This window comes from Artibeus jamaicensis, unplaced genomic scaffold (genome assembly GCF_021234435.1).
Source record: "Artibeus jamaicensis isolate MK-2021 breed Jamaican fruit bat unplaced genomic scaffold, CSHL_Jam_final contig_3214, whole genome shotgun sequence".
Taxonomy (NCBI): domain Eukaryota; kingdom Metazoa; phylum Chordata; class Mammalia; order Chiroptera; family Phyllostomidae; genus Artibeus; species Artibeus jamaicensis.
Window position 1 is genome coordinate 1,834,122 of NW_026521760.1, and position 22,331 is coordinate 1,856,452.

A 22,331-nucleotide genomic window follows, 5' to 3' on the forward strand; every position below is an offset into this window, starting at 1 on the left:
AGGACTGCTTAGAAGTCAGACAGGAAGAGAATAGGGCAATAAATATTCGGTGGTGGAGAAAAATGCCTCTCTACGTGCCAGTGCAGGGCCCTAAGCAGTAAGAGCTCCCAGAAGGGTCCTCAGGGCTGTTATGAAGAGAAAGAGGAAAGTCAAACCACCATGAGCGCCACTCAGGCGTCAGGAACTACCATTTTTCAAGGTTCAAATAAAATGCCCGTGCCTTCACAACTCATGCCACATTCCATGAGATTATCGAGGTAGTGAGTGCACGAGTCCAAGAACAGCTCTGAGTGGTTCTGGTTTACCCAGGGCTGAGGGTTCCCAGGACACAGAACTCCTGAGAAATCTTGAAGCCAACAAAGATGACTGATCACCAGTTCGGGCTCAGAGAGAGGAGTGAGAAGTCCGTAAAAAGGAACAGCAGAGCCGAGGGAGACATGTTGCCGTGGGCACCAAGTAAAAAGTGAGTTTCAACCCTCTGGAAGAGAGCTCTCAGCCCTGTCAAATGCTGCTGATGGGGCACTAAGATGCGGACCGAGGAGGGACTGCTGCATTTAGTAACAGAGAGGTCACAGGGGACCTTGCCGAGAGCAGTTTTTGTGGAAGAAGTAAGGGGCAGAAAGACTGATTTTAGTGATTCGAGATTGTTTTAGCCTACTCAGGCTGCTATAACAAAATAACCACAGACTATGTTGCTTAAACAACATAAATTTATTTCTCACAATTCTAGAGGCTGGGAAGTCTAGGGTCAAGGTGGCAACAGATTTGGTTCCTGGTAAGAACTCTCTTTCTGGCCTACAGACAACTGTCATCTTACGGTGTCCTCACCCTTTCCTGACTGTGTGGGAGAAGGAGTGGGTAGGGAGAGAGAGAAGGGAAGAGACATTGCTTTTTCATCTTATAAGGACACCAGTCCTGTAAGACTAGGACCCCACTCTTAAGAGCTCACCTAACCTTAATTTCCTCCTAACAATCCTATCTCCAAATACGGTCACGTTCAGGGTGAGGGCTTCAACATACGAATGTGGGGAGGGACACAATTCAGACCACAGCAAAGAGAAACTGGGGAGAGAAAAATAGAAAGAACACTCTCAGGGAGCTTTCCTGCACAGAAAAGGAAAAGAGTGAGTGGTAGCTGAGGGATATATAGGATCGGAAGAAGGTTGTTTATTTGCTTCAAGGTGAGTGGAAGGGAAAGAAGGGACGATTGTATGTCAATGGGAACAATCTAGTAAAGAGGGAATGGGGTCCTTGTTTAGGTAAGAGGGAGTGGGACCTAAGGACCGCTGGGAGGCACCTGAGTGGGGAGCAAAGAGGGTTCATCTGCTGAAACAGGAGAGGAGACAGAATTGATGGACATAAATTCATGTAGGTCTATAGGTGTAGTGGGTGGGCTTATAAACATCCCCTTCTGATTACTTCTATATTCGTGGTGAAATAGGAAGGAAAGGTCATTAAGCTGAGAGTGATGATAAGAGAGGAGCTGATGGCAGTTTGAGGTCAGAGGAAAGGGTAGGACAGTCATCTAAGGAAAGTAGGAATGGACCAAGGAAACAAAATATAACTGCCAGGGAACAATTAAGAGCCTGCTTAGCACTGAGCACTGCTTTGGATTGGAAGTCAAACACTCACACTGTAGCAGAATTCAATATGACTCATCCCAGGAGGGAAGGTGCGTGAGTGACGATTGGAAGATTTGAAGTCTGGTCAAATTTTTACCCTTTGCTTATGTGAGTCACCTAATAATCTGAACCCGCTTGTATTTTTATCTGTAAAATCAGGATATTTGCATCTGCACTGCCTTCCTCAGAAAAACCTGAGGTGGAACATGAGGGATATCTTCCAAAATGTCAAGTACTAAACACATCAAGCTTACTTGGAGACTAGAGCAGGTCCAATTAGAACAGCACAAGAACAGGTGTGAGGCCTGATGGAGTCCCCCAGTCCAAATGAGATCTTCCCCAGAAAGAATGGCCTAAGGCCATTTGGGATAGCAGGTAGGAGGTGACAAAAAAGAAAGTGAAGGAGGATACACTCTGCCACAACCACTGGCTGCTGTGGCCCAGGGCTGGTTGAGGCCAGTTCAGCTGAGGACAGGGAATTCTGCAGACACCCAAGACGGGGGCTCCCCTGGCCAATACACGCTCTTAGAAACAGGTGCTCCTTCCTCAAGACCCTTCACTTCCTCTTGTCAGAAAATTGTCCTGGTACACCCACTTTCTTAGAATAAGATACTTTATTGATATATGCCTCAAAAATCATTGTATAAAACATGGAAATCTACAGCGTTATGGTGCGAACGGCGCCCCCTTGGGTTGTGCAGTGCACACACCACAGAGCAGATTTGTGCTGGTCGACCCTGAACACTGACCAAGCCCTTACTGAACACCACCTCGAAATGAATCCTTCATGCCTATATAGAAAATAATATCAGAATATAATGGCTTTTAAGATCAGAATTGAACATGATTGGGTTTTGTGCTTTAGGCTAGGTACTCTCGGTAGGCCTGGATTAGAAGCGATCTTTTAAGATCGTTGACTTCCAGGAAGGATTTTATATATACATTCAGGCAGGAGGGATTTCAAGGGTATGTATATTATGTGTACTGTCCTGTTAAAAACTAAGCAGCCATTTACAGAACAAACAAGTTAGACTCATTTCATTCAGACCCATTTTTCTAGACAAATCATATACATTAGAAGCTGAATTTAAGGAAAGAATCGCAAAAAGTTCTTTTGCATGGTCAAACCCAGTTGTCCTTTCTCACACAGTTCCTGTTTCTGCTTCTTGGATAATTACATCTTGTAAAATAATCACTAACGATCGATACAGCTTAGTGGATTCCCGGCCTGGTACTCAGGGGAGAACTTCAAGTGTTTTATTGCATTTAATCCTATCTGCCACCCTATGAGGTCCCCATTATTACTTCACCTTATGGATGAGAAAAACTGAGAATTAGAGAGGTAACCTTGCCCAAAGTAAACACCAGTAGGTTGAGCAGTCAACATTCTCACCCACTCTCTTGGTATCCATCCTGTCCTCTGTCACTGGTGTATTTAGTCTGTCTTTTTTTTTTTTTATCTTTTATTTTTTTTATTTTTAATTAATTTATTTTTTTAAATTGATTATGCTGTTACAGTTGTTCTATTCCCCCCTTCATTCCCCTCCACCCTGTCCCCCCAACCCCACCATTACCCCCCTTTAGTTTATGTCCATGTGTCTCAAGTCCTTTAGGTTCTATATTTCCCATGCTATTCTTGCCCCCCCCATCTATTTTCTATCTACTGTCTATGCTACTTGTTTTCTGTACCTTCTCCCCCCATCTCCTCCTCCCACTCCCCTGTTGCTAACCCTCCTTGAGATCTTCATTTCTATGTTTCCACTCCTGATCTAGCTGTCCTTTTAGTTTGCTTTCATTTTAGGTGTGGTTGTTAATAACTGTGAGTTTGTTGTCCTTTCACTGTTCATGTTTCTTTAACTTCTTTTTCTTCGATAAGTCCCTTTAACATTTCATATAATAAGGGCTTGGTGATGATGAACTCCTTGAATTTGGTCTTATCTGAGAAGCACCTTATCTGTCCTTCCATTCTAAATGAAAGTTTTGCTGGATAGAGCAATCTTGGTTGTAGGTCTTTAGATTTCATGACTTGGAATATTTCTTTCCAGCCCCTTCTTGCCTGTAAGGTCTCTTTTGAGAAATCTGCTGACAGTCTGATGGGGACTCCTTTGTAGGTGATTGTCCCCTTAGCTCTTGCTGCTTCCAGGATTCTCTCCTTCATTTTAATTTTGGCTAATGTAATTATGATATGCCTTGGTGTGTTTCTTCTTGAGTCCAACTTTTTTGGTACTCTCTGGGCTTCTTGGATTTCTTGGAAGTCTATTTCCTTTGCCAGATTGGGGAAATTTTCTTTTATTATTTGTTCAAATAGTTTTTCCACTGGTGGTTGTGTCTTTCCCCCTTCTGGTACCCCTATAATTCGGATATTGGAGCGTTTAAAGATGTCCTGGAGGTTCCTAAGACTCTCCTCATTTCTTTGAATTCTTGCTCCTTGACTCTTTTCTGTTTGGCCATTATTTGGTTTCTTCTGGTCCACTCCATTGATTTGAGTCCCAGTTTCCTTTTCATCTCTATGGGTTTCCTGTGGAATTCCATTCATTTCCCTTAATTTAGCCTTCATATGTTTGTCTAATTTGTGGCTATAATCAACCAGATCTGTGAGGAAGCTGATGACCAGTGTTTTAAACTGTGCATCTGAGAGTTTTGCTATTTCTTCGTCGCTTAGATTTATCTGTGGGGCTTTGAGGTCTTCCTGCGACATTTTTGGTCTGTTCTGGCCCTTTAAGTGGGAGAAGCGGTGCCTTGGAGTCCCAGGTCGCTTGGTTGTGACACTGTATGTGGGGGCGTGGTCAGAGCGGGGAAATGGCGGCGCCCTCTATCGCCTTGGCCGCCGTCTAATGCTGCCGCGGTCGGTCCAACCGCCCACTCCCTCGCTCGCGCGCGCAAATAGGCAACCGCAGTCAACACGCTGCACCGCCTCCCCACTGTCTCCTCTGCAGTCGCTCACCCGGTGGGTTGCTCGGTCGCTCACTAGGTCCAATCCTGGGTTTGGAACCCGTGCATCTGGATTCGCGCGTCTGGATTCCGGCCCGGGTCCGACCGAGACCTCCTTTGTAACTCCTCACCAGACGCCGGTTTCGCCCCTTACCGGTCGGGCTGAAGAATTTGTTGTTAGCGGACTTCCGAAAAGTTCAGTTTTCCGTGTTCTGGTTGTGTTTTCTGATGCTAATATTTAGTTGTCCCTAAACTTGGTTGTGTGAGGAGGCACGGCACATCCACCTAAACCTCCATCTTGGCGGAAGTTCTAGTCTGTCTTGACTCTTGCTAAAATGATGACTAGGATGATATAATGAGTCTTTGGGGCTGCTTAGGTAACCATTAAACAGTGTATCGCTCTGTTTTAAGGGCTTAGTTTAGCACTAGAAGGCATACCATTGAAGCCAAAACTTATGGTTGGTATTTATCTGTGGGAAAAGCTTGTCATTCAGCATCCTGAACATCATGTGTCCTCAGGGCAAGGCAAACAGAGCACCATAATTTGAAAAGTAACTCAGGCAATAATATTATTTCTGTATATGAGGGCAAAGTAGTATTAGCAAAAGAGACAAATTCCAATTTTTTAATATTCAAAATATTTTATAGAAAAATATTTCAGAGCTGAAATAATTAATTTTTTGTCAAATAACTAAGTAAAATGTTCCCACAATGCCAAAGTTCAATGTTTTAATTGATTTAAAGCCCTGTCCCACCTCACCTGCCATTGCTGCATTCTTTCAGACACTCCCCCTAGTGGCCTAGAAGTGTTAGCTTCCTTAACTAGCATGCTGGAGGAAGATTTGGGAGTGGTGCAGTAATTCATCTTTGTCTACTTTTGAAAACTTAGCCCCTTTAGCCTCATTGTTTTAGATTTTATTTTCCAGTTACGGCTGACATTCAATATTATTTTATATTAGTTTCAGGGGTACATAGTGGTTAGACAATTATATAATTTACAAAATGATTCCCCCCACCCCATCATTCAAGAACCCACATGGAATCATACCTATTTATTACAATATCATTGACCATATTCCTTATGCTGAACTTTACATTCTGTGACCCTTTAATAACTACCAATCTTCTTCATCTACTCTTATGGGAACTAGTCTCTTACCAAACTGTCAAGGTGAAATTAGAGGAAAGGTGTGAAACATCAGTTTGAAAATAGCCACACCCCACCAGTAAGACAAAGACATGAAGGCCCCAGTAATTTTTAGGGCAGTGAGCATTAAGGAAAACCCTTCAGGTTCCTAAGTTTTAGGGACTCACTGACTCCAGGGTGAGGGCCAGCCACGTTGACATCACAGAGTCTCCCTGTAGTCACAATGCTGCGGAGCCGCCCTGGAAGATGCCCCAGAAATGTAAAGACTTTAGTCAGGATTCAATCAATATTCACTAGTCTTCAGCTTTTTAAGAAAGAAACATTTAAAAAAATCTCTGCTCCCCTTTAAAAAATCAAATCGACAGAAATGAAGCCAGAAAACGAAGCATCATGAGTTCAGGTATGTATCTTATGGATTATTCAAGGTCTCTAAATGTCTCATACTTTATTATCTGAATTATCTTTCATATTACATATAAACAAGGTAATAAATCCCAAAGAAGATTGTCAGATGGCTTAGGCACAATAGGGTGAGAAACCATTCCCTATTCTCACTATTATTTAGAACAGCTTGAATTGTTCTATTATTTAGAACAGTTTGATCTACATGAGTGCATTTCTGACCGTCTAATGGAAGTATCTGAGATGATAAGCTCTTCTGGCTGACTATAGGGGTGACCAGGAGTCTTAAGGAGGGGAGGGAATTGGGGTAAGGAAGCAGGGAAGAGGGAAATGTAAAACAAATTGGAAGGCTCCCTTTAACCATTGCCATATGTATAGAAACTGCCTTTATTTAAGTAAAGAAATTACCACTGCAAAAATTCCCAAGCCTGGGTTCCTGATCTGATTCAGCATTCTGGTTGCCTAGATACAAATGTAAACAAAAGTTCCTCCGGGACAGCGGAGGAACCGTCAAATGAACCTGATGGCCCCCTTCCTGGCTCAGCGGGTGACCAAGAAAACAAAGTAAGTACCTGCAGATATTCTCATTAAACATAGCATGTTTCGATCACCTTCTTTAAAGCTCAGCATTGCTTAGAGAGTTCTAAGGAATCTTGGAAAGCTGTTTTTTTCTTTCACTTTACCCACGTTTCCTGTTTTGTCTTGTTTTGTTTTGTTTCCTGCTTTAGCAAAGTAATGAATGACAGCACAAGCTGAAGAGCAAAAGGGGCTCAATTTGGGAATACAGTCATTGGACTGACTTTTAATAAGTATGGCTAAAAATTGATCATTTATTTTTCATTCAAAAGAAACTATGATAAACTTAAGGAATATTATCTCTCACATGCAAATGAGAATAGCTAAATGGAGTTTCTTTTATTGGTACTTGTCATATCTTTCCAATAAATGAAAAAAATCCAGAGAAGTGTTTTCAGACTTTGCTTTGTGATCCTCATAACACCTGACCAGCAGATGCAGCTTCCTGTGATGGAAAGAACCCTGGACGTCTGACACACCAGGAAGCACTGACCAATATTTCTGTCTATTGGGCTGCACCACCTACTAGCTGTGTGACTTGCAGCAAAGTCTTTCTTTGCTCTGGGAAATGGGCCAATTAAGCCTGTCATTCAAAGAAGTGGGATTTGTTTTTATTCTATTTTTGTATTGACTTTATTGGAGTGACATTCCTTAATAAAATCACATAAGTTTCAGGTATACAATTCTACAATACATCATTTGTATATTGTATTGTGCGTTCACCACCCAAAGTCAAGTCTCCTTACATCACCACTTATGCCTCCTTTACCCTCCTACTTCCCCCCACCCCTGTTGTCTGTGCCCATGACTCATTTCTTTTGTTTTTCCAAGAAATATTAAGCAAGGAATTTGCTTAATTCCTTCACCTTTCTCAAAACAATTATAGTATGTAATAACCATTATAGTATATAATAACATAAACCATGTAAAATGTCCTAGGAACATATTTTAGTTTTAAAATGAAGTGGAATTCCACTCTTCTCTCCCTATTGAATCCAGTTCAGTGACAGGTATTAAGACGAAGACAAAAATATGTTCTGTTTTTAAACTTACAATAAAAAGAACATTGAATTTGAAAAGTTCCAGCATATTCAAAAGCAGGGAGTACATATTGATCCTCTTTTTTTCCCCTAGAATTGCTAAAAACTTATGAATTTTCAGACACACAGAACATTCTAATGGTACAATTTTATTGAACTAGTTAAGGGTTCATATGGCCAGCTGTGTTTACTAGTAGTAGATAACTGTGTTCTGACTTTTATTTCTCATTGACAATAATAATCTGATATCCAGCTTTATTAAAGAACAAAATTACCTGGGTAGACTAATTTTCTAGATATTGGGTTGTTTTTTTTTTAATTTAGCTGATTTCCCTCTAAATTCTGTATATCAGGAATAATTTACTCTCTGAGGACTTCTTCAGTAATTCAGCCAGTAACCATTGGATATTTCATTTAAAAATTATCTAAGAATAATCCATGGCTTTGATCTTCCCAAAAGTCTTTCCTGACTGATACCGAGTCTGTGGAAGCTCTTTAGCATCCCCAGTACTTGATTTTGGTTTTAGTCTCTAGCAATACAAAGGGGCCATGTGCAAGGTTAACTGAGCTGATGGGCTATAACCTCGAGTTCATAGTTTGTTGATGTGGTAAAAGCTGAGGAGGGGACAAAGGAGGGAAATGGGGGACATCTGTAACAGCATCAACAGTAAAAAAAGAGACAAGCCATTCACAAAAGGCCACATATTGTTTCCATGTATATGTTTCCATATATATGGAATATCCACAATAGGCAAACCTATGGAGACAGAAAGCAGATGAACGGTCGCCGGGGCCTGGGTGGAAGAAAGAGCAGGGAGAGGCTGCTCACTGGGCGTGGAGCTGCCCCTCAGAGGGACGAAAATTTTCTTGAAGTAGATACTGGGGATAGTTGCCCAACACTGCAAACGTACTACATAGCACAAAATGGAGTACTTAAACTAGTTTAAATGGTAAGTTTTATCTTACACGTATTTTATTGCAATAAAAAACATATTACTAAACAATGAAAAATTTATGTAAGGATAAGATAGATAGGATTTCCCCGTGAAGTACTTGATGATACATTTTAAATTCATGACCTTTGTTTTAGGTAAGATTATCTCCAGCCAAAATGTCAACCAAGAAGTCTACCGATCTAATTGAATATGTTGACAAGTAAGTCTGTAAATTACAACTAGTTTTAACTATTTACTGTATTTAATGAATCAGTTTGAGATTGAAGGGGCTGAATGAGATCTATGAGTTCATCCAAACGAGGCCTCTGCTTTACCGTCTCAGGACATCTCCTTGCCCCATTCCTCTTGGACTGACAGGGGAAGCTGATTTTATCGTCTCCTCTTTCATAACCCCCTAGGTTCCCGTATACTTATGAATAAAATAATGCAACTTAGGCAAGAAATGGCATATAACAGGATCTGATATAGTTAACAATGACTTAAAAATAAACCAAATAAATCTTTTAACATTTTACAATACAAAGTCAGGAAAAATCTAAATATACTAATCATCAGGAAATTTTGATGGTGCTGTTTGTAGTGCCGCACCTAGAGCTCATCCAGGGAAGAGGGACAGCCCTGGGACTTGGAAATATAACATTTCTGATCCGTGGGCAATGTCTGAAAGACCCTAGAATCCCAGTTTGAAAAGGTGAGGTCGCAGAGGCAATGCATGTTAAGTTTGAGCTGTTCTCTATTCCACTCGCCAAACTGAGATTTAGTCTTGTACACTAATTACTGTTTCCAGGGCCTTGGAGTTAGTACCAGGCTTCCTGAAGTTCTCAGTCAGGCCCACAGTGAGACAGTCCCTGGCTCTGGGCTTTGACCCTTTCACTTGCCAAATGAAGAGCTTAAGACTAGAAGCTCCCTAGGACCTACTGCAGCTTTGAGATAATTCTGATTCTAAAATATACAACATGACAGCAGATGGAAATGACCAAATGGAATGAATCAATGTGAAGAGAAAAATCTGTACACTAAATTTCCATTGTACAAGTACCTTGAACAATAAGATGATACAGTTTTCAAATTCACTCATTTTCATTATAATATATTCACAACTAAGAATTTCCCTGTCCTTAACCTATTCAATATAATACTTTCCAAATAGTATAACCATAGTATTTTGACCCGTCTTTTCACGCTACCCATACCTTGTATTTGGACTATAATTTAGAGAAAATAAAAGCAGACAAGGAAAAGTAATTCTTTACTGTTTAAATATATGACATCTGGACAGCTAACATTTTCTTCTGAGTGAAGGAAAGTGAGTGTGCTGTGCACAAAAACAGTGATCGTTGTAGGATGTGTCAACTCACTGCCATCCAAGGAGAAAGGGAGACCTGGTTCTGCCTGACTTTTCAGGTGACCAGTGGAAAATAGAAATCATCCTTCTGCTCCATCAAACTCCAGTAGAAACCTAAGTGGATTTCTTTGGCGCAGGCTGGTGACCTACATCCCAGGAGAGGAGAGAACAATTTCCTGAAAGATGGCAACAGACTTAAACCCAAGGACACTTTTTTCTATTTCTTGGATTCCAGAGAAACTAAACAAGAGAAAGGGGAAGAAATACTCTATAATTCAAAGCAAAAGCATGATGAAGATTACCTGGTGGCAACGTTTATTTCTACCTTGATCTCCCCAACATCTCTTGCACCCTGAGCCATGTATCTAGAACCTTCTGTGCAGCACCTGAGATGGTCAGTTTTCTTTCCTTTCATCTCCCAGAACAGGCTGCAAGATCCCTAAAGGCAAGGTCCCTAAAGGTCACTCTGTGACCTCATGTTTCTGGGACCCCTGAAGTCCACAGTTCCCAAGGAACTGTAGTGGACAGATTTCAGGGGGAGTCATGGCGGGACAATGGCACGTTAACGGCTCTTCTTAGAACAGTAGACTGCCAAAGAGCTGATTTCCTGGAACAACAAACAGGCATTGGGGCATTTCAAACACCAGTGCAGGTATTTTGAATTGACCTGTCGAATCCAGTAAAATGAACACAAAAACAGTCATGGTTAAAATAACTTCATCCTTTGAGTCATAGCATTCATTGAGTGGCAACAAATTTATTGATATGCAAACAGAGAACTTACACAAGTAAAAGTCATTGATTGACTCATTAAACTGCCTGAATATATAGTGTTACATATTCTCCTTGGTTCTCTGCCTTATAGATCTATCTAGATGTACTTATAGGTAATACTGAAACCAAACAACAACAACCAAAAAACCCCCAAATCCAGCAACAAAAGATGTAATGCCTGCCCTATGAACAAGGCTTGCCTGAGATACAGACATTGAAAAGGCAGGCAGACCGAGGGCCCTTCTCAGTCTCAGGCAGTTGGAGCAACACCCACACACTATCAGTGCTTGTTAAACGCTAGGTCATATGAATAATCCATGGGGCAGGAGGAGGCGGAATGCTTGCAATCACTTCTCTGACAATTATGGTGACACTATGTTAAAGGGAGTGAATAATTCTGATTTCCACATGTTCATTCACAATAGGCAGACATCCGCTGATTTTTATAACAGTGTTTCCAATGCTTGTTTAAGCCTAATTGAGCAGAAATCAAAGCCAAAGAAAGGAGCATTGCAGAGAGGCCGGGCACCCAGGTCTACTCTAAAATCCATTCCTATCCAGCTGTGTGACCTGAGAAAAAGAAAGGCCCTCTCTTCGCCAGGCAACATCTGCCTCCGCTGTACAGTGGAGCAGGAGCTAAGGGGTGGGTGATGAGTAGCCTGAGTCCCAAGGGCTGTCTGTGTTCCAGATAAGCCCCTGATAGAAAATAGCATGGAATTTTCTCAGAAAACTAAAAATAGATCTGCCTTTTGACCCAGCAATTCCACTGCTTGGATTATGCCCTATAACCCTGAAACACCATTCCAGAAGAACCTATGCACCCCAATGTTCACAGCAGCACAATTTACAGTAGCCAAGAGCTGGAAGCAACCTAGGTGCTCATCAGCAAAGGAATGGGTCAAAAAACTATGGTACATATACACAATGGAATTCTATGGAGCAGAAAGAAAGAAGGAGCTCCTACCCTTTGCAACAGCATGGATGGAACTGGAGAGCGTTATGCTAAGCGAAATAAGCCAGGCGGTGAAAGACAAATACCATATGATCTCACCTTTAACAGAAACCTAATTAACAAACCAAACAAGCAAGCAAAATATAACCAAAGACACTGAAAGAGAGACTAGGTGGACAGTGACCAGAGGGGAAAGGGGAGGGAATTTCAGGGGAAAAGGGGAAGGATTTACAGGAACAATTATAAAGGACACATGGACAACAACTAAGGGGGGTGGAAATGGGAGGGAGGTGGGGAGCACTGGAAGGGTGAGCTGGGATGGGAGTAAAAGACAGAAAACTGTACTTGAACAACAATTAAATAAAATAAAATTTTACAAAGACCCCAATTTCACTTCCAGGACATGGATTAGAAAGATGCCTTCTATTTCTCAGCTCAGCCCCCATTTCTCATAAATATTCTTTTATGTGGTAAAGTAAGTGGCTAAGATTTAAGAACATACATTATTTACCCATAGGATTTAATTTTAAATGGAAAACAAATTCTTCCCATAAATTAATTTTCATATTTCTTCAATGGACACTCCTTAAAAAATGTCTCTTGCCACTGAATCAAATAATTTATAAGGTCTCTTCCATTCCTAAGATACTTCAGTCTTCCAAAATCAGTTATTACCATTTATTCCTGTGGCAAATACTTATTGAGTATCTGCTATGTTCCAGACAGTATGCTAGAAACTTGGAGAGTCATCGGTGAACAAAACAAAGACCCCTGCCTCAAGGGTTTCTGTCCTAGCAGGAGGAAGGGACGCATGTTGGTAGAGAGTCTGACAAGGGAGGGCCCCATCGAGGGCTGACTCTTGAGTGTGAAGACCAGACGAGGAGGTTGGGCACATGGGCCTCTCAAGAAAGAGCAGTTTCTAAGGCAGGAACAATCCCATGGTGTGGCAAAAAGAGCACGGGGGTGAAGATGGCTGGAATTAAAAGGAGGGAAGTATGAGCTTGAACTCATACCCACAGTATGAGCTTGAACTATGCTGCTGCCTGGATGAGAAAAATGAAATCGTTTTGCACTGAGGAGTTGTCTGGGCTGAGCTAGGGCCGATACATATCTCAGGTTTTCTCTCTGTAGTAAATTTTGGAAAGATGAGGGTCTGGCTGACAGCCAAAATATGGTATTTAAAATGTGGATACATAAAACTATCAGTAAGTCAAATGGGCAGAATAATCAATGATTAATGGTTTCTCCCTGTGATGGAATATGGCATTCAGGCTCTAGAAAGTATTCATCTTCAAGGGTTTGTTGTCAGTGCCGCGGCAGATGTTTTATTATACCATGACATACTGCGTTTGTTGCTACGTGATGGAGATGGATATTTCACATTACAGCACACAAGGAAGAAGACAAAACATGGTTGTTTTGAGCCTTCTGTGGGATAAGTCATGTTAGGCTGGGGATTTTCAGGTCTCATTTTGCAATGTCATCTTGGAGGGCAACTAGCTCCCAGGTAAGAAAGCTCAAAAGAGTGTGCACACTCTTTTATGAAGAAAGGGATGCATTGGCTAGTTTTTTATTACCTGGTGGACCCTCCCTTGCCCTGAACAGTTCCCTGGCCCCACTGACCACCTTTATTTTTATAGCTCCCAGCTCTCACTCAACATTAATCATCTTATTTAATTCTCACAATAACTCTAAGAGGTGAACAATGTTACGATTTTAAAGACAGACAAGACACTGGGGTTCAGAGGAGTCAAATATTTGCCCAAGGTCACACAATGCTATGATTGAACCAGAAATTTATGTCTATGTTTCTTCAAAGACTATTTTCTTAATCACACCTCTATCCACACTCCCTACCAGCTACACACACACCCGCCTTGAGGCATCCTCATCTCCAGCCCCTCCCTTGCAGCACAGAAGATGTAATAATGCAGCCGAGGATTCCCCATCTTCCTCCACAGGCGCCCCAGACTCACAGCATTTTAGGTGCAACCTGGAGGCACTGTCATAAGGCACAGTGCAGACCTTCATTCTTCCCTGTCTGGCATCTTCTCACTGCCCCAACCTGTGATGGGCAAGACTCTGGGCGTGGGTGGTCACAGCTGTAGGGATTGGCATTACCCACAATACCTTCCCCCACATCCGGCAGGGCAGGGGCTGCCCAGGTGAAGTCTAGTCCCTACCAGCACAGGAGGCTCTCTGGACTCCTACCACACCTAAGAGCTTCTGCTCAAGTGTGAGAACTCCACTGTGGTAGGACTGAGACCAGTCTCGGTGCTCGAGAGCAGAAAGGAAGCCCCTCTAACCTCTGGTCTCACAGAGGGCCCTGAGGGCTCCAAAAATAGATATGAGCCTGGTGGAGGAAAAGTAATTGGGGTGAAAATTATATAATATTGGGAGCAAGTTATACATTAAAAATCAGAGTAATAAAAAGGGGGAGGGATTTGGAGGAACAAATAGGAAGGACACAGGGACGAGAACTAAGGGGGTGGAAATGGGAGGGAGGTGGGGAGCAAGGGGCGGGGGAGGCTGGGATGGGAAAAATAGACAAAAACTGTACTTGAAAAATAACTAAATAAAATTAATTTAAAAAATCAGAGTAATAAATGCATCTTATATCTGAGAAAGATACAAATATAACAGGAAGAGCTACTAACTGGTCTACACAAAGCTGCTGTGGTGGAGGAGAGTCAAAGAGGCAGATCGAAATGTCCCCTGGTTGAGTGACTGATAATTTCTGGGCCTCAGTTTTTACCTAAATTGGGGCACTTTCACTTATGCCATAGGGTAGTTGTGGGAATAAAATAAAATAATGTTTATGAAAGTGATAGGTTGACTATAAGCACTATTGTAGAAAATAGAGAATGTAATAATACATTTTTTACATTTCTCCAGGAACTCCCCTAAAATCGTCTCCCATTTGTATTAGTTTCGGAGGGATGCCAAAACACAACAGCACAGACTGGGTGGCTTAAAACTACAAAAATTTGTTGTCTTACAGTTCTGGAGGTTGGAAGGCCAAGATAAAGGTGTCAGCAGGGTTGGTTCCTTCCAAGGGGTCTGAGGGACAGTCCGCCCCATGCCCCTGTCCTCACTTCTGGTGACAGCCGGTAACCCCTGGCATTTCTGGGCTTGCAGATGCATCTCTGCAACCTCTGTCTTCATCTCCACATGGTGTTCTCCCTGCATATCCCTGTCTTCACATGGCCATTCTTTTAAGAACACTGGCCATATTGGACTAGGGGCCCAGGCTACTTCAGTAGGACCTCATCCCAGTCAGTTGTATCTGCAACAACCCTATTTCCAAATTAGGTCACATTCTGAGGCACTAGGGGTTAGGACTTCAACATATCTTGTGGGGGGTGGGGTGCAATTCAGTCTGTAACACTTTCTAATAATTAGTAGTAACTATAATAAGGATGCATGTCTATAAAACCCACAGAAAGGACAAAGCACTTTAGGTATGTTATTTAAATTGACTCCCCAGGCAGCTGGGGCAGAAGTCATTATCTCTATAGGACAAACAAGGAGGTGTCTTCTGGGCAACCTAAAAGAGGTTAAAGGCAGTAAGTGGCAGTGGCAGAACTTGAACCCAGGTCTTCTGATGCCAAGTACAGTGTCTTTCCCCTGCAGATGCACATAAATTACACATACCCTTCAAAATAGCAACGTAATATGGAAAAGTGGCCCAGGAGCACTAACATGCAATAGGAATGCCAAAAGTCATCAAAACAATTTGCTGCTGCAGTTCACATATGTTCTACCTGTAAGTGTAACCCAAACACACAGTACGCCCTCATTCCTGCTTGCCTTCCTAAGAAAGCCAATCACAACAGGTACATCATTAATTCTGTAATTTTATTGTTTTTTGAAGTTTTTATTTTTATTTTTCTATTAAATTTATTGGGTTGACATTGGTTAATTAAGATTATGTAGGTTTCAGGTGTGCATTTCTGTGACACATGATCTGTATATTGCTTGCCGTGCCCACCACCCACAGTCAGATCATCTGCTGTCACCATGTATTTGGTCCCTTTACCCTTTATTAAATTTACCGAACATGAGGAGTTTGTCTCATACAATTTTCTCTATAAACGATCCACAACTGGTTTCTTTCTCTAGTCTCCTCTTGGCCTGATCACTGTTTGGCATCCTCTCCTTCCCAGACCTCTCCATTCAGACCTCGGTGCTGGCCTAACCCTACTGGCCTTGTCTGCTTCCTCCTGGACTTCACCCACCAAAACCTGAATTGCCTCCCTCCCCCTAGAACATTCAGCCCTTTACAAAACTCAGCCACAGGGGGTCCTATAGCTATCCAAATCTTCCAGCATGGTTATAAACAAGCAATAGAGAAAACATCAGAAAGTATATTTTCAATTTCATTGCTACACTACACCTTCAGATTGTTTGTCTGAGGCATCAAAATGGTCTGTAAAATTTCAATATACAAAGTCTATCCAGAAAAAGTTAAGCCATTGTTAGTATAATGGTTTGTGTGACATCGATGTAACCTGGCAGCCAAGGAGAGTGGACTGACATGTTCATGCATGAACAATGACAACTTCACTGTACCAGTCAGTGGGGGTTGTAGACACCATTGAGCGAGCATGTGTACTGTGTAGCCATTGAATTCAAAATGATTGAGTAGAATAATGACACTGCATCAAATTTTGCATTAAGCTTGAAAATTCCTCCTTGGAAACTATTCTGATGACTCAGAAGGCCGCAACTATGGGCAGCTGATTGGAAGCTTCATCATGACGACTCACCCACTCATGTATCACATCTTTGATGTTTTTTTTTTTGTGAAACATCAAATCACCCAGGTGACTCAGCCCCACTACAGCCCAGATTTAGCACCCTGCAACTTCCAGCTTTTCCCAAAACTAAAATCACCTTTGAAAGGGAAGATATTTCAGAGCATCAATAAAATTCAGGAAAATACTGTGATGGTGACTGGGAAAACTGTGTGAGATCCCCAGGTGCCTGCTTTGATAGGGACTGAGGTATCATTGTCTTATGTACAATATTTCTTGTATCTTGTCTCTTCTCCAATAAATGTCTCTTTTTCATGTGACATGGCTGGATATTTTCTGGACAGAACTCTATGCACTGTGAATGTAACTAGTCATATTAACTAGATCTCACAAAAAGTGAAATATTCATTTAGTTATGCCCTTGCCTATTCTAGAAAAGAAGTTAAATTTTCAAATTTTTGTGTCTTGAGTATTAGAGGTTGCCAAAATGGTTCCCAGAATCTTCTAAGTAAATTTAGTTCTTTTTTCGCAAGAACAGAACAAGCAGAGAAGTGAGAGGCTCCGTGTACCCATGCATCTGCCAGCGCCAGCGCAGCTCGTGGAAGTCACGCGACGGCAGAGCAGCAGAACTCAGTCTGTGGAAAATCTGTTCAGGTTCAGTTGTCAGCTACATCATCAATGATTTATGTAAATCCCAAAACTCTCTCTGAAAGCCCCCTAGTGAGTCTTCCTCCTGTGCTTAGTAACTCCATCTGGACTAGTCTGGAATATTCAGTTACATTTCCTTTCATAGTTAAATTGACATATACTGATACACTGCGTATACTAATGAAGCAGCGAATGGTTTTCATGTGCTGAAAGAATCATGGGGGCCACGCTTTGATACAGCAAAGACTGTTCACAGGTGCATGCTTCCAGTTGTTAATTCAGAAAAGTCGATTTGAAAACCTTCTCCTTTCTTATGGTGAATGGAAATAGAAAAAGATCTAAGGTCTGTGTTCATCTTGTAGGAATCAGGTAAATGGAACTAAGCAGAGCATTATTAGGTGCTTCATTAAGCCTCATTAATAAGTTATAATAATAACACTCCAATTAATAGTAAATCTTAAGTATAAGAAGAAATTTCAAAAAGAATACCCTCCACTTAAATATAACATAACTTTAAAAAATAAACTTTAAGGAAAAAAACAACTACAGTTCAGAATTTATGTCTCTTAATGTCCCCCGGGTTGCAGGCAAATACATTTACATAGCACCAGGCACTACTCTCCCTAGAGACTTCCCCCAGTGCCGACCAGCAGCCACACTGAGGCCAGCCAAGACAGGAAGGACCACAAGCTGGCGTCTGAGCAGAGAAGCAGCCTCGTTTCACTGACATGTCTGCTGGCTTAGGTCTGCTTCCTCATCTCCTCTGGGTACAGTCTTGACACCAGCCAACAGCACATGGGAAGAATGAGTGCACATGGGTCCTGCCTAACCCTGGACTGCAGAGCAGCTGTATGGCACATGCTTCTCACGTGTCATCTCCGAATTCACAACCGTACAGTGAAGTAGGCCTTGTTAGCACTGTTTAAAGATGAATGAATAGAAACACTTGGTTGGAGAGGGGTAGAACCTATATTCTACCTTCAGTCTATCTTGCCTCTCGACTTGCCAAGGTTCTTCTGTATAGCTTGAGAAATCATATCCCATATTTCACACTTCAGCACTTTATTACACAGGGTCCGGCAGAAGTAACGCCTGCTTGAGTGTGGTTGGTACGGTATGTGAGTGTCTTGCACGAGATGGACAGCAATTTGAACATGTCACCTAAAATAGCGTATGGTATGCCTGAGTATGATACTGTTATGTTACAGAATTACGTGCTTATGATTTTGTAATAAAAGCTTTTGTAATAAAAGGGGGGTTTTGTGCTGAACCCTGTATATCCTGCCTTATAGTGTTCTTGACTCCACATGACCAGTTTTAAAACAGTGCTGTTCAGTTTTTAGAATACATTACAATCACATAAGTGCTCATTTGAAACACATATTCTTGCTGTCCTCTTCACACCCCCAAGATTATGATTTAGTAGATGGATGGTAGAGCCAAGGAATCTGTATTCTAACAGCTTCCCTGTCTTCCCCGTCCCCTTAATACTAATTCAAGTTTATGAGAAACACTGAATTAGACTAAGTTCCCTGAGGAATGAAAGTATTGTAAAGTGTGTATGGACTAGAATAGACATTTAATAAATTCTGACAAACTGACATATTTCTATTGCAACTGACATTTTTACCAGTAAGTTATTAAATATAGATATAGTATTTTCAGATGCATATTAAAAAAAAAACCTAAACCAAAATAGCTTAAATGAAAGAGCAATGATTAGTTCGCATAAAAAATCTAGAATTTGTTTAATAAGAAGCTTAACAACATCATCAAGAACCCTCATGTTTTTCCATCCTTTCTGCTTGCCATCCTCTTTCCCACCATGATCAGATGGCCCCAAGAATTCCAGGCATCAGGCACAGATGTGACAACATCCAGCAAAGACAAGGAAAGTTTCTTCCTTTGTGTCTCTTCTTGAAGGCAAAGAAACCTTACCCAGAAGCCCACAGCAGGTTTCCCCTTGAGTCTCACTGGCCAGAATTGGTTCACATACTTCTGCCTAAACTAACTGCATCTCAGCCCAGAAGGATGAGGCCACCATGATTAGTTCACCTCCAGCCCCAAAGGACACAGAGGGCAGGAGGATGAAGCAAATCAGGCAGAATGGAAGGAATGCAGCATAATTTACAAGTCTCAGTATGGAACTGAAGACTGAAGATCAAATACGCTTTCCCTGGCAAATTCTTGCTGCAGATTGTCTAGAGGCCAGAAAGAAGCACTAGCTCAGGAAAATAATGAGAAAATCCACAGTCCACCACCAGGCTCTGAGTCACCATCAGTGGGGCTGGACATCCTCCTCCCTTCTGCCTGTGACTCAGACAACCAGGGTAGCACTGTCAGCACGCTGGGGATTTAGGGGAATGGGTTTAATCGAGATGAATATCCACTTGGTAATTCTCCAGGAGAACACTGTGAGCCAAATGAGTGGTAGATGGAATCTGATTAATTGAAACTGTTAGCAAAGCCTTCTTCATTGCTCAGACGTGCAGGTAATAGGAAAGCAGAGCCTCGCCCAGACAGAGGCTATTTTATGCTGCGTAAGAGAGGAAACTGTAAATCTGGAAGTTCCAATGCCTTGTAGCTTCATGAAACCATTATTTTCCAACAACTGTGCGGTAAAGGAGCAAACAGCCAGAGAAGTCAGTCAGTTTCAACAAATATCTATTGACCACCTACTATGTGTCAGGCACTCTTCTCAGTGTTGGGACACTGTGTAGCCAGTTCGAGCAACTGGCCAAAAGCTGTTATTCTGGTAATGGAGAAAAGAATGTTAACACAAACAAGCACATAAGATAGTTTTTGGTAATAACAGATGCTATGAAGAGGATGAAATGGTGCATTATGAGAGAAGGTGACTGAGGAGAAGCCTTGTCTGAGGTGGAATGGAGACTAAACAATGAGAAGGATGCAGCCGTGAAGCCAAAGAAACAGCAGGTGCCAAAACCTGGGCTGGGAACTAGCTCGGTTTGTTTGAGGAACAGAAAGAGGGCCAATGTGGAGGAATGCAAGGGAATGGAAAGAAGAGTAGGAGGAGAAGAGGTTGGAAAGGAGAGCAAAGATTTTCTCCTCAGAGAACGGGTAAGCCATTGGAGGGTTTTAAACAGGCAAGTGCTATCATCTACGCTTTTAGAAAGACCACTCTAGCTGCTCTGTGGAGGGTGCACTCTTTGTTAGAACGGAACGTAGAAGAGGGAATGGCGTCCAGGGCCAAGAAAGGAAGAATGAACTAAAGAACAAGTGGACATGGAGAATGGGGGTGGTTCTGTCATTTCCACTGCCACCCTGCTAGGTCATAGGAGTAGCATTAATCAAAATGCATCCCCTACTTCTGCTCATCTCCTAGGATAACAGGAATATAAGAGAGTTAAGGTTAGCATTTAATTTTAGAGTTGGACCAACATGAGTTTCAAATTCTGGCCTAGATCTCTCCAAACAGTGTGGCCATTCCTTTTTCTACCTGGTAAATTCCCTTCATCAGGTCTCCCAAATCTCTAGATTCTTTAGCTAATCCCTCTGCTATCTTTATCCCATCTTTTATTTCTCTTTCTTTCAGTTATATATTTTTTTGTGCCTAATATCTCTACTGGTTTACTTTTGATGTTTTCTAGCTTTTTTGTATCTATTTTTCTAATATCTTCCCTTATCTTATTTCTTAATATGTTTATTAGCCTTTCTAACAATTTCCTACTGCATATATTTTTTACTTCTCTTCTGTAGGACTCTGTTATCCACTGATTTGTTTCTTTGTTGGCCAGTTTTTATAAAGACTATGCTACTCAAATGTCCTGTTATTTTGACCTGTGGGTTCATTTTCTCCTGTGGATTGCAGCCCGACCTTGGTCTCCAATGGAGTGTCATAAGCTTCATTGGGCTCGGCAGGTGGGATGTGGATGAGCCCCCGGGACAGTGAAATCATAATTCTACATTCTACAAAAGAATCCCTCATTGTACAGCATAATTTCTCCTATCCTTTAGCTTTTGCTCCTTAGGAAGAAATAATGGGAGAGCAGTAGCTTTCCCACCTCTGAGGCATGTGGAAGTAGAATAGTACAGAAGCAACTGCTTAAGGTCAGTTGTTCCCCAGGTGGTTGGTTATTATTTTTTCAGCTTCTTACCAACACAGGTCTGTGTCTTGCATGATCTTAGTCTTTAGGACACAAACCTGGGTCTGAAATTTCAGGATTCTATTGCAGCTTGTCCCAAGGCAATAGGGGGAGAAACAAAAGTAGATCTACAATGGTCCCTCCTCCCCGTTTTATTCTCCCATAACCACATCTGTCTCAGGCCCAAGTAGCCATCTGACTAGAGTCGGGTTGCCCAGGAAACAGGCTCTGAGACAGAGACTGGGGAACAGAAGGCTTATCATAGAGCCTTCTGGGATCAACACTTGTGGAAGGGAAGGAAAGGAAACCATTGGGAAGAAAGAAAAGTATTGAGATGCAGTACCAAGAAGACATCAGCTGACCCCACAGGGAACTCTGAAGTGGAGATGATCCTCAAAGTTGTTCTGAGATAGAGCAAGTGGGCCAGGCCTTTATTATGCCCACACACTGACCATCCACTGGATGTGAGCTGCCCTAGGAAGTGGGCATGACCTTCGGAAAGTGTCTTTATCACCAAGATAGTTTCCAGAGAAGGCTAACAGCTGCGGTCTGTTCACTGGTAGTGCTCCCAGGAGTTGGAGAAATAAGTCCTACCTTCCTGAAAGAGGAGGTGGGTGGCATATGACAGCAGCCACTACACCACCCCACACATTCACTGGTATGAACTAGTCCCCACTCCCAAGGGGGTTTTCACAGTTTTCTCACTTTTTCTCTCTAAGCCCTCTGAGGTTTTAAAAGGGAGTGAAAATGGGAAACCACTAGTCATGTCAGCATTTTGGTCAGAATCAAAGTAAGCCCAGGAACTTGAATGCCCAAGGAACTGTGTAACCCATTTCCCTCCTGACTGTGCTCTGCTTCACATAAGCTGTCATGTTCTTGTGGAGCCAATTCCCTTTAGCTGGCTTGTTCACTCTAGACCTCAACTCTCGGTCCCTGAGAGCTTCAATTTCCTGGGACGCTGAAGCTGAGTGGGTTCTCTGAGGACCAACCAGGGCTGAGCAGAAGGGCGCTGTGGTTGAACGAGCCTCACCCATGGGCTCTGCAAAAACACCAGCAACCCTGGCCATGGGGGAGA

The 22,331-nt window shown here is 42.1% G+C and overlaps 1 protein-coding gene across 1 annotated transcript in view; it reads left to right on the forward strand.

Moving 5' to 3' along the window:
• Nucleotides 1-362: 362 nt before the first annotated feature.
• Nucleotides 363-22,331, forward strand: part of FAM81B (family with sequence similarity 81 member B) — a 56,558-nt gene continuing 34,589 nt past the window's right edge. Inside the window, exons 1-4 of the mRNA XM_037151706.2 lie at nt 363-463; nt 6,066-6,100; nt 6,569-6,666; nt 8,809-8,873. Of these exons, the coding sequence (XP_037007601.2) occupies nt 363-463; nt 6,066-6,100; nt 6,569-6,666; nt 8,809-8,873 (299 nt within the window). The remainder of the gene's footprint in view (nt 464-6,065; nt 6,101-6,568; nt 6,667-8,808; nt 8,874-22,331) is intronic.